The sequence below is a fragment of the Rattus norvegicus genome, chromosome 8 (genome assembly GCF_021556685.1).
Source record: "Rattus norvegicus strain SHRSP/BbbUtx chromosome 8, alternate assembly SHRSP_T2T, whole genome shotgun sequence".
NCBI lineage: Eukaryota > Metazoa > Chordata > Mammalia > Rodentia > Muridae > Rattus > Rattus norvegicus.
This window is the reverse complement of record NC_141541.1, coordinates 73122578-73142200: the sequence shown is the minus strand read 5'-3', so window position 1 is coordinate 73142200 and position 19623 is coordinate 73122578. Positions and strand designations below refer to the sequence as shown.

The 19623-nt window shown below is 41.4% G+C and overlaps 1 protein-coding gene across 6 annotated transcripts in view; it reads right to left on the bottom strand.

Moving 5' to 3' along the window:
* Window positions 1-19623, bottom strand: part of Dennd4a (DENN domain containing 4A) — a 112201-nt gene that overhangs the window by 6613 nt on the left and 85965 nt on the right. For 2 of the 6 annotated variants that reach the window (XR_015626631.1, XR_015626632.1), the window contains exons 24-33: window positions 17755-17874; window positions 16419-16513; window positions 15216-15391; window positions 14980-15126; window positions 12318-12516; window positions 11781-12035; window positions 9984-10101; window positions 9855-9881; window positions 9247-9409; window positions 9050-9114 (exon numbers count right to left, since the gene is read on the bottom strand). Coding sequence is in view for 3 of the 6 variants with exons in the window: in XM_087562085.1 (XP_087418211.1) it covers window positions 9050-9114; window positions 9247-9409; window positions 9855-9881; window positions 9984-10101; window positions 11781-12035; window positions 12318-12516; window positions 14980-15126; window positions 15216-15391; window positions 16419-16513; window positions 17755-17944 (1435 nt within the window). In the remaining 3 variants the exon portion in view is untranslated. 6 annotated transcript variants of the gene reach the window in all.

Sequence of the window (19623 nt, the reverse complement as noted above, 5' to 3'; positions counted from 1 at the left end):
AGACAGGACGACAGGTATGGACTGCCTTTCCTATCCTTTCACTCTCTATGGAAAGACTGTCTTCCAGTCTAAAATGTATCTCTTGAATTTGGCATACTGTTGGGTCATATATTTTAAAATTCCATTCTTCCAATCTGCCTTTTTTTTTTTAGTTTTTTTTAAAATTTATTTAATACTTAATAATAATTCTTTGGTTTCCGGGCAAACATCCCCCTCCCCCCTCCCCTTCCTTATGGGTGTTCCCCTCCCAACCCTCCCCCCATTGCCGCCCTCCCCCCAACAGTCTAGTTCACTGGGGGTTCAGTCTTAGCAGGACCCAGGGCTTCCCCTTCCACTGGTGCTCTTACTAGGATATTCATTGCTACCTATGAGGTCAGAGTCCAGGGTCAGTCCATGCATAGTCTTTAGGTAGTGGCTTAGTCCCTGGAAGCTCTGGTTGCTTGGCATTGTTGTACATATGGGGTCTCGAGCCCCTTAAAGCTCTTTCAGTCCTTTCTCTGATTCCTTCAACGGGGGTCCTATTCTCAGTTCAGTGGTTTGCTGCTGGCATTCGCCTCTGTATTTGCTGTATTCTGGCTGTGTCTCTCAGGAGAGATCTACATCCGGCTCCTGTCGGTCTGCACTTCTTTGCTTCATCCATCTTGTCTAATTGGGGGGCTGTATATGTATGGGCCACCTGTGGGGCAGGCTCTGAATGGGTGTTCCTTCAGTCTCTGTTTTAATCTTTGCCTCTCTCTTCCCTGCCAAGGGTATTCTTGTTCCCCTTTTAGAGAAGGAGTGAAGCATTCACATTCTGATCATCCGTCTTGAGTTTCATTTGTTCTAGGCATCTAGGGTAATTCAAGCATTTGGGCTAATAGCCACTTATCAGTGAGTGCATACCATGTATGTCTTTCTGTGTTTGGGTTAGCTCACTCAGGATGATATTTTCCAGTTCCAACCATTTGCCTACGAATTTCATAAAGCCGTTGTTTTTGATACCTGAGTAATATTCCATTGTGTAGATGTACCACATTTTCTGTATCCATTCCTCTGTTGAAGGGCATCTGGGTTCTTTCCAGCTTCTGGCTATTATAAATAAGGCTGCGATGAACAAAGTGGAGCACGTGTCTTTTTTATATGTTGGGGCATCTTTTGGGTATATGCCCAAGAGAGGTATAGCTGGATCCTCAGGCGGTTCAATGTCCAATTTTCTGAGGAACCTTCAGACTGATTTCCAGAATGGTTGTACCAGTCTGCAATCCCACCAACAATGGAGGAGTGTTCCTCTTTCTCCGCATCCTCGCCAGCATCTGCTGTCACCTGAGTTTTTGATCTTAGCCATTCTCACTGGTGTGAGGTGAAATCTCAGGGTTGTTTTGATTTGCATTTCCCTTATGACTAAAGATGTTGAACATTTCTTTAGGTGTTTCTCAGCCATTCGGCATTCCGCAGCTGTGAATTCTTTGTTTAGCTCTGAACCCCATTTTTTAATAGGGTTATTTGTCTCCCTGCGGTCTAACTTCTTGAGTTCTTTGTATATTTTGGATATAAAGCCTCTATCTGTTGTAGGATTGGTAAAGATCTTTTCCCAATCTGTTGGTTGCCGATTTGTCCTAACCACAGTGTCCTTTGCCTTACAGAAGCTTTGCAGTTTTATGAGATCCCACTTGTCGATTCTTGATCTTAGAGCATAAGCCATTGGTGTTTTGTTCAGGAAATTTTTTCCAGTGCCCATGTGTTCCAGATGCTTCCCTAGTTTTTCTTCTATTAGTTTGAGTGTATCAGGTTTGATGTGGAGGTCCTTGATCCACTTGGACTTAAGCTTTGTACAGGGTGATAAGCATGGATCAATCTGCATTCTTCTACATGTTGACCTTCAGTTGAACCAGCACCATTTGCTGAAAATGCTATCTTTTTTCCATTGGATGGTTTTGGCTCCTTTGTCAAAAATCAAGTGACCATAGGTGTGTGGGTTCATTTCTGGGTCTTCAATTCTATTCCATTGGTCTATCTGTCTGTCTCTGTACCAATACCATGCAGTTTTTATCACTATTTCTCTGTAATACTGCTTGAGTTCAGGGATAGTGATTCCCCCTGAAGTCCTTTTATTGTTGAGGATAGCTTTAGCTATCCTGGGTTTTTTGTTATTCCAGATGAATTTGCAAATTGTTCTGTCTAACTCTTTGAAGAATTGGATTGGTATTTTGATGGGGATTGCATTGAATCTGTAGATCGCTTTTGGTAAAATGGCCATTTTTACTATATTAATCCTGCCAATCCATGAGCATGGGAGATCTTTCCTTCTTCTGAGGTCTTCTTCAGTTTCTTTCTTCAGTGTCTTGAAGTTCTTATTGTACAGATCTTTTACTTGCTTTGTTAAAGTGACACCGAGGTACTTTATATTATTTGGGTCTATTATGAAGGGTGTCGTTTCCCTAATTTCTTTCTCGGCTTGTTTCTCTTTTGTGTAGAGGAAGGCTACTGATTTATTTGAGTTAATTTTATACCCAGCCACTTTGCTGAAGTTGTTTATCAGCTTTAGTAGTTCTCTGGTGGAACTTTTGGGATCACTTAAATAAACTATCATATCATCTGCAAATAGTGATATTTTGACTTCTTCTTTTCTGATCTGTATCCCCTTGACCTCCTTTTGTTGTCTGATTGCTCTGGCTAGAACTTCAAGAACTATATTGAACAAGTAGGGAGAGAGTGGGCAGCCTTGTCTAGTCCCTGATTTTAGTGGGATTGCTTCAAGTTTCTCTCCATTTAGTTTAATGTTAGCAACTGGTTTGCTGTATATGGCTTTTACTATGTTTAGGTATGGGCCTTGAATTCCTATTCTTTCCAGGACTTTTATCATGAAGGGGTGTTGAATTTTGTCAAATGCTTTCTCAGCATCTAATGAAATGATCATGTGGTTTTGTTCTTTCAGTTTGTTTATATCACGTTGATGGTTTTCCGTATATTAAACCATCCCTGCATGCCTGGGATGAAGCCTACTTGATCATGGTGGATGATTGTTTTGATGTGCTCTTGGATTTGGTTTGCCAGAATTTTATTGAGTATTTTTGCGTCGATATTCATAAGGGAAATTGGTCTGAAGTTCTCTTTCTTTGTTGGGTCTTTGTGTGGTTTAGGTATAAGAGTAATTGTGGCTTCATAGAAGGAATTAGGGAGTGATCCATCTGTTTTAATTTTGTGGAATAGTTTGGATAATATTGGTATGAGGTCTTCTATGAAGGTTTGATAGAATTCTGCACTAAACCCGTCTGGACCTGGGCTCTTTTTGGTTGGGAGACCTTTAATGACTGCTTCTATTTCCTTAGGAGTTATGGGGTTGTTTAACTGGTTTATCTGTTCCTGATTTAACTTCGGTACCTGATATTTGTCTAGGAAATTGTCCATTTCCTGTAGATTTTCAAGTTTTGTTGAATATAGGCTTTTATAGTAAGATCTGATGATTTTTTGAATTTCCTCTGAATCTGTAGTTATGTCTCCCTTTTCATTTCTGATTTTGTTAATTTGGACACACTCTCTGGGTCCTCTCGTTAGTCTGGCTAAGGGTTTATCTATCTTGTTGATTTTCTCAAAGAACCAACTTTTGGTTCTGTTGATTCTTTCTATGGTCCTTTTTGTTTCTACTTGGTTGATTTCAGCTCTGAGTTTGATTATTTCCTGCCTTCTACTCCTCCTGGGTGTATTTGCTTCTTTTTGCTCTAGAGCTTTTAGGTGTGCTGTCAAGCTGCTGACATATGCTCTTTCCTGTTTCTTTCTGCAGGCACACAGCGCTATGAGTTTTCCTCTTAGCACAGCTTTCATTGTGTCCCATAAGTTTGGGTATGTTGTACCTTCATTTTCATTAAATTCTAAAGTTTTTAATTTCTTTCTTTATTTCTTCCTTGACTAGGTTATCATTGAGTAGAGCATTGTTCAATTTCCACGTATATGTGGGCATTCTTCCCTTATTGTTATTGAAGACCAGTTTTAGGCCGTGGTGGTCTGATAGCACGCATGGGATTATTTCTATCTTTCTGTACCTGTTGAGGCCCGTTTTTTGACCAACTATATGGTCAATTTTGGAGAAAGTACCATGAGGAGCTGAAAAGAAGGTATATCCTTTTGCTTTAGGATAGAATGTTCTATAAATATCTGTTAAGTCCATTTGGCTCATGACTTCTCTTAGTCTGTCTATGTCTCTGTGTAATTTCTGTTTCCATGATCTGTCCATTGATGAGAGTGGGGTGTTTAAATCTCCCACTATTATTGTGTGAGGTGCAATGTGTGTTTTGAGCTTTAGTAAGGTTTCTTTTACGTATGTAGGTGCCCTTGTATTTGGGGCATAGATATTTAGGATTGAGAGTTCATCTTGGTGGATTTTTCCTTTGATGAATATGAAGTGTCCTTCCTTATCTTTTTTGATGACTTTTAATTGAAAATTGATTTTATTTGATATTAGAATGGCTACTCCAGCTTGCTTCTTCTGACCATTTGCTTGGAAAGTTGTTTTCCAGCCTTTCACTCTGAGGTAGTGTCTGTCTTTGTCTCTGAGGTGTGTTTCCTGTAGGCAGCAGAATGCAGGGTCCTCGTTGCGTATCCAGTTTGTTAATCTATGTCTTTTTATTGGGGAGTTGAGGTCATTGATGTTGAGAGATATTAAGGAATAGTGATTATTGCTTCCTGTTATATTCATATTTGGATGTGAGGTTATGTTTGTGTGCTTTTCTTCTCTTTGTTTTGTTGCCAAGACGATTAGTTTCTTGCTTCTTCTAGGGTATAGCTTGCCTCCTTATGTTGGGCTTTACCCTTTATTATCCTTTGTAGTGCTGGATTTGTAGAAAGATATTGTGTAAATTTGGTTTTGTCATGGAATATCTTGGTTTCTCCATCTATGTTAATTGAGAGTTTTGCAGGATACAGTAACCTGGGCTGGCACTTGTGTTCTCTTAGGGTCTGTATGACATCTGTCCAGGACCTTCTGGCATTCATAGTTTCTGGCGAAAAGTCTGGTGTGATTCTGATAGGTCTGCCTTTATATGTTACTTGACCTTTTTCCCTTACTGCTTTTAATATTCTTTCTTTATTTTGTGCGTTTGGTGTTTTGACTATTATGTGACGGGAGGTGTTTCTTTTCTGGTCCAATCTATTTGGAGTTCTGTAGGCTTCTTGTATGCCTATGGGTATCTCTTCTTTTAGGTTAGGGAAGTTTTCTTCTATGATTTTGTTGAAGATATTTACTGGTCCTTTGAGCTGGGAGTCTTCACTCTCTTCTATACCTATTATCCTTAGGTTTGATCTTCTCATTGAGTCCTGGATTTCCTGTATGTTTTGGACCAGTAGCTTTTTCTGCTTTACATTATCTTTGACAGTTGAGTCAATGATTTCTAGGGAATCTTCTGCTCCCAAGATTCTCTCTTCCATCTCTTGTATTCTGTTGGTGAAGCTTCTATCTACAGCTCCTTGTCTCTTCTTTTGATTTTCTATATCCAGGGTTGTTTCCATGTGTTCTTTCTTGATTGCTTCTATTTCCATTTTTAATTCCTTCAACTGTTAGATTGTGTTTTCCTGGAATTCTTTCAGGCATTTTTGCGATTCCTCTCTGTAGGCTTCTACTTGTTCTCTAAGGGAGTTCTTCACGTCTTTCTTGAAGTCCTCCAGCATCATGATCAAATATGATTTTGAAACTAGATCTTGCTTTTCTGGTGTGTTTGGATATTCCATGTTTATTTTGGTGGGAGAATTGGGCTCCGATGATGCCATGTAGTCTGGGTTTCTGTTGCTTGGTTTCCTGCGCTTGCCTCTCGCCATCAGATTATCTCTAGTGTTACTTTGTTCTGGTATTTCTGACAGTGGCTAGACTGTCCTATAAGCCTGTGTGTCAGGAGTGCTGTAGACCTGTTTTCCTGTTTTCTTTCAGCCAGTTATGGGGACAGAGTGTTCTGCTTTCGGGCGTGTAGTTTTTCCTCTCTACAGGTCTTCAGCTGTTCCTGTGGGCCTGTGTCTTGAGTTCACCAGGAAGGTCACTTGCAGGGGAAAAGTTGGTCCTACCTGAGGTTCCGAGGCTCAAGTGTGCTTGTGGGGTACTGCCTAAGTCCTCTCCGCGGCGGCAACAACCGAGAAGATCTGCGCCGCTCTTTCCGGGAGCCTCCGTGCACCAGGGTTCCAGATGGCGTTTGGTGTTTTCCTCTGGCGTCTGGATGTGCGCAGAGTGCAGTCTCTTCTGGTTTCCCCCCAATCTGCCTTTTACTTGCAGAGTTTAACTGCCTTACATTTAATGCAATTCCTGACCAAGTAGGGTTTGTATTTATGGTTTTGATACTTTCCTTATGTGTTGTTTCCCTTTAAGGTTAGCCTGACATTTTCTAGTGACCATTCTTTTACTAGTTTTGATTCCTGACAATCTCTGTACAATCATTTTTCTAATTAAATATGAAAAAATGTCAAATTTCTTAATTTTAAGTTTCCAGTGTTTCAAATTGTTAAAATAACAAAGCAAATATTCACAGCATTCTGCTCAAAGTTTTCTGCTTGTAATAGGAAACCTTTGTTTTAATGGCAAGGGTAAGTCAAGCCATAAAATATTTGTTTACAAACAAAATTATAGACAGCCCAGTTGTTACCTCTAGTTCTTTCTATAGTTTACCTCTTGATTTTCAATGTTTACATTTCTATTGGAACTCATCCAAAGTTTCCCAACTTTATTTCAACTTGGTGACTAGCAAGGTCCAAAGTACAGCATCCCCTGATTGTACAATTTATTTTATTCTGAAGGGTTGTGAGGCTGGAAAGATAGTTCGGCTATTAAATGTGCCTGTGGCTCATCCAGAGGACTGGAGTTCAGATTCCAGAACCCATGTGAGATGGCTTACATAAAGATTTATTTTTATTGATGAGTATGTGTGGTGTGACTATGTCTGTGTGCCTGTGTGTGAGTGAGCATGGGGGCCAGAAGAGGGCATGGATCCCTGGAGCTAGAGTTGCATGTGGCTGTGTGTTGCTTGACATGGGTGCTGGGGACTGAGCACCAGTCCTCTGGAAAGAGCAGCGCCCTTCACTGCTGAGCCGTCTCGCCAGCCCTAACTGTATTTACTTGAATGTACTTTACAAGGTGCCTAGTATTGTTGCTGTTGTTTGTGCATATGTACGAGTGTCTGTGTGTTATGATGTGCACGTGCAGAGGCAGAAGGTCCCTTGGGAGTCAGTTCTCTCTTTTCACAGTGGGACCCAGGGACTGAACTCAGGTCATCAGGCTTGGTATGGTGAGTGCTTTTACTTACTGAGTACCACGCCAGCTCTTATACTTATTTTTTTTTAAATAAAGATTTTAAACCTTTATTATCTCTATGTGACTTCAATTCATATCTAAATAGCTTTAAATTTATATTTATTTAACTGCACTTGTGTGCATGCACGCACATGTGTTACGGTGATGGCACATAGGTTACAGAACAACTTGGTTCTCTATTTCTACCATGTGATTTTTAGGGCTCAAACTGAGGTCATAAAGGCCCACTGCCTTTAATCCCTGAGACCTCTAACCAGCCCTAATAGCTGAAGCTTTTAAGGCTGAGGCCTTAAAACAACTTGTCCTTGTATCTTCTTTATGAACAGATTTATTTTCTTCTAACTAAATTAGTCTTTTCTTAAAGTGTTGATTTAAAATATTATCGGTCAGGAAGTGGTGGCATAAGCCTTTAACCACAGCACTTGGGAGGCAGAAGCAGGCAGATCTCTGAGTTCAAGGCCAGACTGGTCTACAGAGTTCTAAGACAGTCAAGGCTGCAGAGAAAAATGTGTTTACTTGGTCTGACTGAGCAGCCACTTATGGCACACATGCCCACCACACACTAGCATGCACACATGTGCACTACAATAGGGTGTAGTGGTAAATAATAGAAAACTGATGCTACCTCCTGTTACTCTCTGTCTCTGGTGGTCTCTCTGCCTCCATGGCTAGTCCCACATCAGTGCCAGCTACTCCCTGGCCTCAGCAGCCCTCTTTTGCGACTCTCAGCTATGAACTCAAAAATCTAGAAGCTTGTAATTTATTAATCAGATTTGTATCAGTAAATTCCCACTCCACAAAACATCCACACAAAAAACTCAGTCAATTAATATTGATATAAACTGCTCACCTAGATAAGACAGATTATCTTATAATAATCCATCCCTTATATGATATTCAATAATCCATCCCTTATATGACATTCATAGCTACCTGTGGCTAAATAAAGACACACGGGGTGGTCATCCCTCCTTCTCTTCTTCCATTTTCTCTTCTACTTCCCCTTCTTTCTTACTTCTCCCACCTTACAAAAACTCTGTCCCCACTTTCCTTTTTCACTGCCCAATCACAGGCCTTGCTGTCTTGTGCCTGTCTGCATCTGCATATAGACATCAATCCACACACTAGCATGCACACATGCCCACTACACACTAGCATGCACACATGCCCACTACACACTCACATGCACACATGCCCACTACACACTCACATGCACACATGCCCACTACACACTCACATGCATACATGCCCACTACACACTCACATGCACACATGCCCACTACACACTCACATGCACACATGCCCACTACACACTCACATGCACACATGCCCACTACACACTCACATGCACACATGCCCACTACACACTAGCATGCACACATGCCCACTACACACTCACATGCACACATGCCCACTACACACTAGCATGACTCTGTTGTCATGCACTTGTACTCACATGCACAAATCTCCATACAAATAGACACATACACATCATTTAAAAATAATATATCTTAAAGTGTTGCTAAAAGTAAAAATTCATGTTTCTAAAAAGTCAATGTAAGGGGTTGGGGATTTAGCTCAGTGGTAGAGCGCTTGCCTAGGAAGCGCAAAGCCCTGGGTTCGGTCCCCAGCTCCGAAAAAAAGAACCAAAAAAAAAAGTTAATGTAAAGATATAATAATTAAGACCACCAATGAAAACCCTTTAAAAGCTACAATATACTGTGTATTGTATTTTGTACAGTTTTTGTACAGCTTGTAACTATGGTATTAATGACATTGAGTTACCTATATCAATGTTTTCTCTTCCCAGTGCCACAAGTGAGAGAAATAATATTTCTCTATATAAACTCCTGTGGGCAAAAAGATACGGAGGAAAGATTAGACTCCTTTAGGCTACGTAAGCATAGAGCAGTATGAAACAGTGACTAGACAGGGTGCCCCTCCTTAGAGAGGTAGCCCGCTTGCCTGAGCCAAAGACTTACCGCTGTCTTTTGAAGTGTGGACACTTACTCAGGGTCTCTAAAATCTGACTCATGGGTCCATAGACATCGTTCATTTTAATGCTTTTCACCATGCTTTTCAACAGTTCCTGGTTAAAGGAGTTATCACTTTTTTGTAACAAATGGACCATTGGATATTTTTGAGCTGTAAAAGACAGGAGAGGGAATGACAGACATGCTCTCTGTAGAAGAGAGAATACATTAAACATCAGCTAACAACCGTCAGAGAAGTTACAAAGCATTCACAGTAAATCAAGAGCAATGGATAAAGAAATACAAGTTTAAAAATGAGAGAAGTGAAACAGGAAAATAAGACAATTGATGATAAAAATAGGCTGGCAGAGCTTTGTGGCCTCAAACATGAAATTTAAAATAGTTTTCCTTAATACAATCCCCAAAGGAAAGTCTACATCAGCAGCCAGGGGTGGGAACAAAGATAAGGGAAAGAAGAGATTGGGACAAGCAATGTTTTTCAGGCGGGACTGCATGGGACACATGCAAGCCTTTCACCACACACAGAGTAGCCCCCCCCCAGACAAACCAAGCACTCAGCTCCACAGAAGGCACCCCAGCAACCAGTCAACACTCACTCTCAAACAGAAGAGTGCGGTTCTGACCTGTAAAACAAAAACACAGGGACACAGAAGTCAATACACAGCAGAGCTTTTAAAGCCGCAGAGATTACTCTCCTGAAGTCAGCATTCTCTAACGGCACTTACTGTGGGCATTCCAGAGGATGTACAGGGGTTGCCCTGGATCCTGATGTAATTTCATGTTGTCCCATAACATCTGTATTAAAACATACTTGCTATCTTCAGACATACAGTGGCGGGGAATCTGGGTTATAAAATAAATATTTATTATTGATCCTTACATAATTTTGTAAATATTTTATAAAGTCTATTTTAGTGTTTCCATTGCTGTGATAAAAACATGACTAAAAGCAACTTGGGAAGGAAAGGGTATCTCAGCTTATAACTCTCAGGTTACTCTCCATCACTGAGGGAAGTAATGCAGAAGTCATGGAGGAACAGTTTCATGCTTGCTCACCATGGCTTTGCTCAGCCTGCTTTCTTCTAGCACCCAGGACTACCTGCCGAGAAGTGGCTCCACCCACAGTGGGCTAGGCTCTCCCACATCCACCACTACTTAAGAAAATGCACCACAGGCTTGCCCGAAGCCAATCTGATGGAGGCATTTTGTAATGGAGATTCCCTCATTTCAGAAGATTGTACCTTGTGCCAAGCTGACATAAAACTAGAAAGTACAAAGCCTCATAAAAAATTTAAAGACGCACACATAGGAGAGAATAAAGAACAGAAAATAATATTTTTACACATTTGATACCCACTGAAAGAAGATCTGCTAAGGTGAGAGGCTAATGATCTCTAAGCAGCAGATTTAACAAGGTGCTTGAGGCCAATGACAAAGGACATCCCACAGGGCTAATCTTGTCCCTGCTTACAGATTCATGGAGAAATAAATCCAGCAGGCCCGTTCCCTCCACTCACTATTTCTCAGTTCAAGACCCTTGCCAAGACAAGACGATTATGGCTGAACTAGTATCTCTGTCACTCATCTACAATGTCCTGAAGAAAATCAAAAGCACACGCATGGTCACAGTCATGCATGTACAAGGGAAAAGACAAAAAGTTCCTGAGCTTAGAGACTGCACTCCAGTGGTCCAGCAAAAGAAAGGTAAGAACACCCTTATAAAGCAGTGTCTCAGGGCTGAGTAGCTGATTCAGGGGTTAAGTGCCTGGTGCACAAGTGTGAGGACCTGAGTTCAAATCACAGAACCTCTGTAAAAGCAGGACACAGCAATGAGAATGTCTATAGCTCCCCACCCCAGGTGGCCCCAAGATGGGAGGTGGAAAGAGGATTCCCAGGATCTTGTGGACGGGCAAGCCTGGAGCTCACAGCACAGAACAGAAGGCCCTGCTTCCAAACAAGGTGGGAGGGGAGTGCTGGCTCCTGAGGCTACCCGGAGCCAGTGTGCACTGGTGCTCACATGCACAGACACACAGAGATGGAAATACAAAACAGTGGAGGCTGAATCTCAGGGGTACGGTCCCTGCCTAGTGTATATGAAGTCCTGGGTTTAAAAACTGGGTTAAATAAATAAATGAGCATAATAAACTCAGAGTAAGGGAAGGAAAAGAAGGGGAGTGCACACTTACAGTGTGAATTAGAGACCCTAATATCTTTGTTATTTCTGAAAGAAGTATTGGGGGGCACTAATTCATAAACCTTTCCATAAGAGTAACTTACACATTATTCCTCAAGTGATAATAAAATATTCAATTCCATTTTGTGTTATTTTGAGAAGGCTGAAACCATGACTGTGTTACTGCTGGTCTGCAAATTCAACTGAAGGCAGTTCTGTTTATGTGCTGATTCCGATGGGAGTGAAAATGTCAAAGACAGAAGCAAACCACATTTTATATCATGAGGAACATGCAAACAATATGACGGTGATGGCAGTATTAGTTAGCCTTCTAACTTTACTCTCCTACCTTTGAATACTTATTACAATGCTCAGAAGAAAGAATCAATCCAGGCAGGTTACTGGGCAAGTCGAGGCGTCTAAAATACCACACCAGGTTCCAAAAGACAATCGGATGATGGTCCACAAAGTCTGCCACTGTTATTGCATGGTCACCTTCATTTTCCAATAAGCTCTCAAGTTCCTTCCACACCACTAAAGGGCTAAGGTATGGGACAGTGACAGGGTCTGGACTTGGTAGGTGCCATTCTAACCCTAAAGAATCCTGTTGAAGAAAACACATGGCAGGTGTAAGCATGAGGATGCACTATCATTCTAAGTGTAGAACAGATGGGAACATGCCTGTGATTCCCATGATTGGAAAGCTAACATGTTGTATCATGGATCAGGACTCTGTGACAATGATGTAATTGTTCTATAGTATATAGATTGTTCTATAGAATTGATATAATTGCTCTATATAAAGCTAACAATGTTCTTCAGGACCAAGGGAACATAATTGTGCAAACAATCACTTTACAAACAAGAAAAACACTGAAACACATACTGTAGGTCCTTGTAAAGTGGCCGGCAGGCTGCCTGTAGGAATGAGCTTCTGTCCCCCAGGCTCGTCCTTATCCAAGGGGCCACATGTGCTGATGCTCCTGGCCATTGGGAACAACGGGCATTTTGACACAACAGTTTTTGATCTGTGAGCAGGGATCTGAATACTTCGGGCACATGGATTTTCCTGTAGTTTAGATTTGCTTGCACATTAAAAAAAAAAGAAAGAGAAAGAAAGAGAAAAAGAAATCCTGTCAGTGCCTAGACTTTCTTATCTCATCTCACCTTAGTAGAAGAACCATGTTGACTCTTTTTAGAATCAGAACTGGGCACAGCAAAACAAATCAAAGGAAATGTGCTACTCAGTCATCAACTAAGAAATAAGATATATTTTAAGCAGTGTGATAATTGGACCAAACAAACTTAATTTTGAAGATTCATTTATTCAAAAAGTTTAGTGAGTAGATTTTTACACAGTGTCATGACTAACCCTTGATATACACAGTAGACAAAATGGACATGTGTTCTTTCAGGAGTTGGAGGGGGGGGGTAGGCAGAGAGAGAGGCAGAGAGAGGCGACCTATGAGAGAAGGTGAAGGGGCACGCAGAGGTCTTGGTTTTAGAGTCTAAGTATTTATGACCAAGTGGGCTGTGTTGGCCATGACAGGACTACACAGGCATTTTCTTTTTCTGCACACGAAGCTGAGACATGGCTTCATCTACTTGGCTGCATATGGTGAATCTGGCACTTTTGCAAAAGAGAGTTTCTGTATTTAAGTATATGTTGGGATTCAGACTCAGGATAACAGCTGAGGTGCATATTTGACACACCAAAACAGGACCTGGATTCCAGGTTCTCCCAGCATCCCTCAGTCCCAACCTGGCATACCCTGCCCTCTACCCTGAACTTTCCAGGCTAGGGGATGGGCTTCCCCTCCCTAGAAGCTTTTTCCTATATAATCTAGACATTTTGGTCTCTCTCTACTTTTCTTTTCTCTCCCTCCCTTTTCATGAAAGCTTTCTCTCTTCTCTTCCCCCTCTCCTGTGTCTCCCTCCCCATGGCGACTTCCCTGGCTTCACTCCTTGAGACCATTGAACCTGGTCTAGAGCGGTTTTCCAATAAACCTGCCTTTATATATATGCTAATATGGCTTGAATTGGCTCATTTCCCTGGTGGAGAAATAACTTATCAACATGGATTACTTACATTGGATCCCTATATGTGTTTTTAATTTTATAGTTCTATATCAGCTCCAAAAGTTTTCCTATTCTGTAATATATTCATGAACAGAAAGGTGAATTTTCTACACTAGAACTTGGTACTATTCCTGAAGAGAGAGAGAACGCTGGTCACCTCAAATGTGCTAGAGATTGTTTCTTCATCTTTAGACACGGGTGAAACAGCCGAGCATGGTGGCATATCTAGACAACAGAACTTGGGAGGTGGAGGCAGGAGGATAAGGAATTTAAGGTCATTTTTAATTACATAGCAAGTTAAAGGCCAATCAGGGTTATGTAAGATCTTGTCTCAAAACAAACACATATACAAACAAAAACAAAAGCAAAGTACATATAAACAATATTATTACTTTTGAGGTTCATAAAGTTTAACATGGAAACATTTAAACTTTGCAACTCCATAAGAACAACAATGCCAACCAACCAGAGCTTCCAGGAACTAAGCCACTACCCAAAGACTAGACATGGACTGACCCTGGGCTCCAACTGCATAGGTAGCAATGAATAGCCCAGTAAGAGCACCGTGGAAGGGGAAGCCCTTGGTCCTGCCAAGGCTGGACCCCCAGTGTAGCAGATTGTTGCGGGGAGGGCGGTAATGGGAGGGTGGATGGGGACGGGAACACCCATATAGAAGGGGAGGGGGAGGGGCTGGGGGGTGATGGACAGGAAACCGGGAAAGGGAATAACATGTGAAATGTAAATAAGAAATACCCAATTTAATAAAAATGGAAAAAAATAGTAAACCACTAGAGCAGTTTAACATCACTTTACTCGGGAATAAGGACTTAAGATAATGCGGGGCTAGAGACAGAGTGAAGGCCATTTGCTGCTCTTGCAGAAGTTCAGTCTGTAGTATCCGCATGGTAATTCATAACCGTCTCTATTTCTAGATTCAGAGGACTTAAATTCCTCTTCTGTTCTCCAAACAGGCATGCAGGCAAAACACCCACATATATAATATACAAATAAATAAAATCTTAAAAAATTAAGCTTAAGATAATGTTTCCCCCCATAGGACTCTGTTTCTCCATCATCCGTCCATCTGTCCGTCTATCCATCCACCCATCCATCCATCCATTCATCCACCCATCCATTCATCCACCCATCCATCCATCCATCCATTCATCCACACATCCATCCATCCATCCATCCATCCATCCATCCATCCATCCATCCATCCATTCGTCCACCCATCCATCCATCCATTCATCCACCCACCCACCCATCCAACCATTTGAGGTGGCATCTTGTTATTTAAACCAGACTGTCCTTAAACATCATCTTTTCTCTGCTATTCAGTGATGAGACTACAGGAACATACGTTTTCACAGAAACTTATACCTTTTTAAGGTATAAGTCAACTTTTCTTCTTTCACATATGTACATGTATCATATATGTAGCTACAGTTCTCCATAGTCAGACTTACTTATTTAGATCTAAGTTCCCTTGAACAGAGAGAGAAGATGTGTCAAGACCAGAGGCTGATGCTGAAATGCAAGACTGCCTTGTCCGACTTGAGAAAGAAGATGCAAAGTGCATAGTTTCTGTAGATGAGCTGGACTTCAAGAAATATCTAGAATATGAATCAAAGACATTTTGAGAAAAGAGGTATTTTAGGAAACAATATCCTTAAGTAGAAAGGAAAATGGGGCATGCTATTACCGTCCAGGTCTTCTTAAATCTCTGATTTCAACATTCAGAAAGGGTAAGAAGAGATTGCCACAAAACGGGCATGTAGTATTGAGATTCGAATCATCTGCTGTCCAGCCAGCCATGATTTCCTCATCATGGACGAGACAGTCACAAGTCCTACACCGAGAGCAACTTGAAATGAGAACCTAGGGAAGAGAACATTTCATGAAGCAAGATGATCTACACAGGTTACAAATGAAAACATATCGTAGTTAAGAAACCCATTGGAAAATTAAAGCTCGGAAAGATTCTAAGGCAACAATCATAAGATTTAAGCAAGTACAGCCACACGCTGTGCATAATGACAAAGCCAGTGTGTGCCTGCACATGCTGCTGTTGCTGTTCACAAGACTTGTGACCACACAAACACAAACTCCACATCAGCGCTCCCTGTTTATTTTCCAGCACAGTCCAAATCTCATGTAAATTGGTGCAAAATAGCAACCACATTTAACAGAATATTTAAAAGCAATATTTTTCAGAAAAACTGGGGAACTTTTTTTTTTTTTTTTTTTTTTTTTTTTTTGGAGCTGAGGACCAAACCCAGGGCCTTGCGCTCACTAGGCAAGCGCTCTACCACTGAGCTAAATCCCCAGCCCCCAAATGGCAGGCTAGCTAGGTAACAGTTACCTAGGCCTTAACATTTTTCCTTTTTTTTTTTTTTTTTGAGCTGAGACCGAACCCAGGGCCTTGTGCTTGCTAGGCAAGCTCTCTACCACTGAGCCAAATCCCCAACCCCTTATGGGGAATGTTTTAAAGTGTAACTCTCTCACTGAAAAGAAAAGAGAAATCTTCAAAGTGAGAAAAGTCAGTGACAAGGCCAGACTGTGTCTTTACCTGCTTCAAGTTTGTACAACAGAACTGGTCACGTTATGATGCAAAATGAATGTTCAAGGATAACGTGTGTATAACAAGCTATAAATACAAATGTTGAAAATTAAAATACTTTTATATGTTGCTAAATCACCACCAAGCATGGACTGTCCTAATAACCCAGCATGACAGCAATGGCTTAAAACAACAGGTATCAACAACCCTGGAAGTAATAGAACAATTCCTGCAATTTCTGAGGATACATATTCAATGTCAGTCACTCAACCAACAGCTGTCAATACTAAGGAAATGTGAATTTTTAAGGCAGTGTACACAGGTGCTCTCACAAGAAGACAGTACCTCCATTGCATAGTTCTGGAAGATATTGGTGTTACTGGTATTGAGAGAAGATGCAGTCTCTGTTTTTCCAGGTAAGGCAAACTTTGACAGGGATCCTGATTGAAACATAAAGAGCGAAACCATGAAAACTGAAGAGGAGCAATCTAAGAATCACTTCTGTCATAAACTCTGATAAAACGCTACCTCGTTCTATCAAGCATGCAAGAGTAACCGAGAGAAAGCAAATCATCTTCATCATCATTTCTGCTCCTCCTCCTCCTCCTCTTTTTTTGTTCGTTTGTTTGTTTTGAGACAGGGCTTCTCAGTGTAGCAGTCCTACTTGTTCTAAAACTCACTATGTCGATCAGGCTGGCACTGGCCTCACAGAGATCTGCCTACCACTGCCTCCCAAGCACGGGGATTAAAGGTGTCCACCACCACCACTCATCTTAAAATGTCTTTTTCAATTAAAAAAAATGGTGTAGACTATCAGCTCACCTAACTACAGGGCATCAGTTAAGATTCTCAACCTCATTTCTACAACAGAATGCATATAAAAAACGAAGCTGAGACATGTTCTGCACAGCAAAACACAGAAGTCAGTCAACGTGCTTAGTCAGTGCATTTATGTGTCTGCGTGAGTGTCTGTGGTGTGTATACTGGGGTAGCCTGTGCTCTCCTTTCACCATATAGGTCTGGGAGATGCAATTCAGGCTATCAGGTTGGCAGCAAGCAGCTCTATCCACTGAGCCGTCTCACCTGCTCCAACATATTTTGTCATACGGATGAGACCACAGAAAATAGGCATTCTTACATGCAGGTACTGAAAATGCAAAATAGCATGCAGCTGCAAAAGGAACCTGGAAATACCATTTCAAGGATAAATTGGGAAATATAAAGGTGGTGAAACATGGCGCATGGTGTAACGTTATTCAGACTGGAGAACTTAATGCACAGCAGTGGGCAGTGGTCTCAGTAACCACCCAGGAACGAAGCCCCTGTGAAAATGGGAGCGGGGCAGCCACAATGAGTCTGGTAAGTGAACAAGACAATGGGTGAGAAAGGTTTAGTGCCTATTACCTTTGAGTTTCAAGATAGTAAAGATATATAAAAGGACCTGTGTTTACATTAAGTGAAAAGATAAACAAAAAGTGAGAAAAGCAGTCACCTCTAGAACAGAAGCAAACAGTATGAAGGATGGGGACAGGAGCACGACTTCTCTGAAAGTGCCCTGATTTGGCCTCCCACCCCAATTTTTGTTTGTTTGCCATGCAAATCTTTTAAGATTGAAAAAAAAAATCAAATCACGAAGAAAGGAAGATCCCATGATCAGCAGCATGACAGAAACTGGGCAAACCTTCTAAGGAGGCAGAGCTCCCCAGGCTGGCCCGGCTGGCATCAATTCCCTTGGTCCCTGAAGCCGCACTGCTTTCTTGGGAGGAAGTGGCTCCTTCCAACTCATGGCAGACATCTTCATCTGTCAAAGAGGTAGATTCAGAATCCTGGGCTCCCACTGAAGAAAGACTGGTACGATCAGAACTTTGATCCTAAGAACATAATTATAAGCTTAATTTCCTTCACATTTTGAAATTATTATTTAAAAGTCACTTCTCAGATAGAAACTACTACCTACCACCTTCCACCTAGATGAGCAACATTACAACTTCTGCAAGAAAAACAACCAATTTTACAAAGGCATAGCATTCTGGATCAGTAAGTTGGAGATCAACTGTCTGTGTGTGTGTGTCTGCGCGGTGTTCAGGTGTGCATGTCTACTAGTGTGTGTGTATATGTGTGTGTGTGTGTGTGTGTGTGTGTGTGTGCACACTGTGTTCAGTTAGGCATGTGTGTACAGCACAGAGGAAAACCTTAAGTGTTGTTCCTCAGCAATTGTCCACTCTTTTTTGAGACAGGGTCCCTCAGCGGCCCGGAGCTTGCTAAGCAGGCTAGATTTGATGGCCAACAAGCCTCTGGGTTCTCTTGCTCCCTGCCTGTAAATGACAAGTACAAGCCACTGCAGCTGGCCTTTTAAAAATATTCATTTATTTAAAATACTTCATTTATACTATAAATATGGCTATTTTGCTTGCATGTATGTCTGTGCACTCAGTATCCATAGAGGCCATAAGAGGGCATGAGCACCTCTGCATGGGTGCTGTGACCCTAGGACATACCACCCTGAACGTGCCAATCTCTAAGGTTCTAAGAGCAGCCAATATTCTTAACCACGGAGCCAACTCTCCGGTCCAGTGATCTTTATCTTTGATTCATGAGTTACTTAGAACTTTGGATTTTTTGACACCATACTTGTTAATATTTTTAGTTTGATTTTGTTGTGATTGGAAAATATACTTCTATTAAAAAATCTTATTGAGATATAATTTACATGTATAACATTCAGAAAAAAATTTCACAAAAACTGACTTCAAAAATTCAAGGAAATTTCTTATTAAGGTTTTAGAACTCAGTTGAATTAAATGTTTAAATTGAATTAAAAATTACACTTATTTATTTTGTAGGGGAGGGAGTATTTGCACACCACAGCAAAAGTGTGGAGGTCAGAGGATAACCTGAGGGAGTCAGTTCTGCCTTTTACTGTGAAGGTCCCAGGGATTAAACTCAGGTCCTTAGCCTTGGCAGCAAGAGCTTGGACCTGAGCCACCCTACAACCAGCCCCAACTGAATTAAGGGCTGGAGAGCCTACAGCGTCACAACCCTGTGTTGAGCCATTATAAGTGCTTTAAGAGACTTGTCAAGGCAAAGGCAGCCTTTGCGGGACAGCTCTGTATGATGCTTCCTTCCTGAAGATCCGAGTTTTCTCTTTAGTAACAATTTCCTCAGCCTGAACTGCCGTGAGCACAGCTTACAGAGTCTGTTTCTATTCATCTTCCCCTTGCTTGACGTGCTCTTATTTTACCATAAGCCATGGAGAGTGTTTCCCTAGATACAGACTCTGCACTGCTCTCTCTTCTTCCAACACGCTAAAGGTGCTTTCTCACTGAACTCTTCCCTTCATGGATTTATGACAAAAATACATGGCCATTCAGGCCTCTATTCCTTTAGTAATTTTTAAAATACTTTTAAAGAACTGAGCCAGGCGGTGGTAGCATACATGTTTAGTCCCAGTGCTAGAGAGGCAGAGGCAGGCAGATCTCTGAGTTTGGGGGCAACCTGATCTATCTACAGAGTGAACTCCAGGACAGCCAAGGCTACACAGAGGAACCCT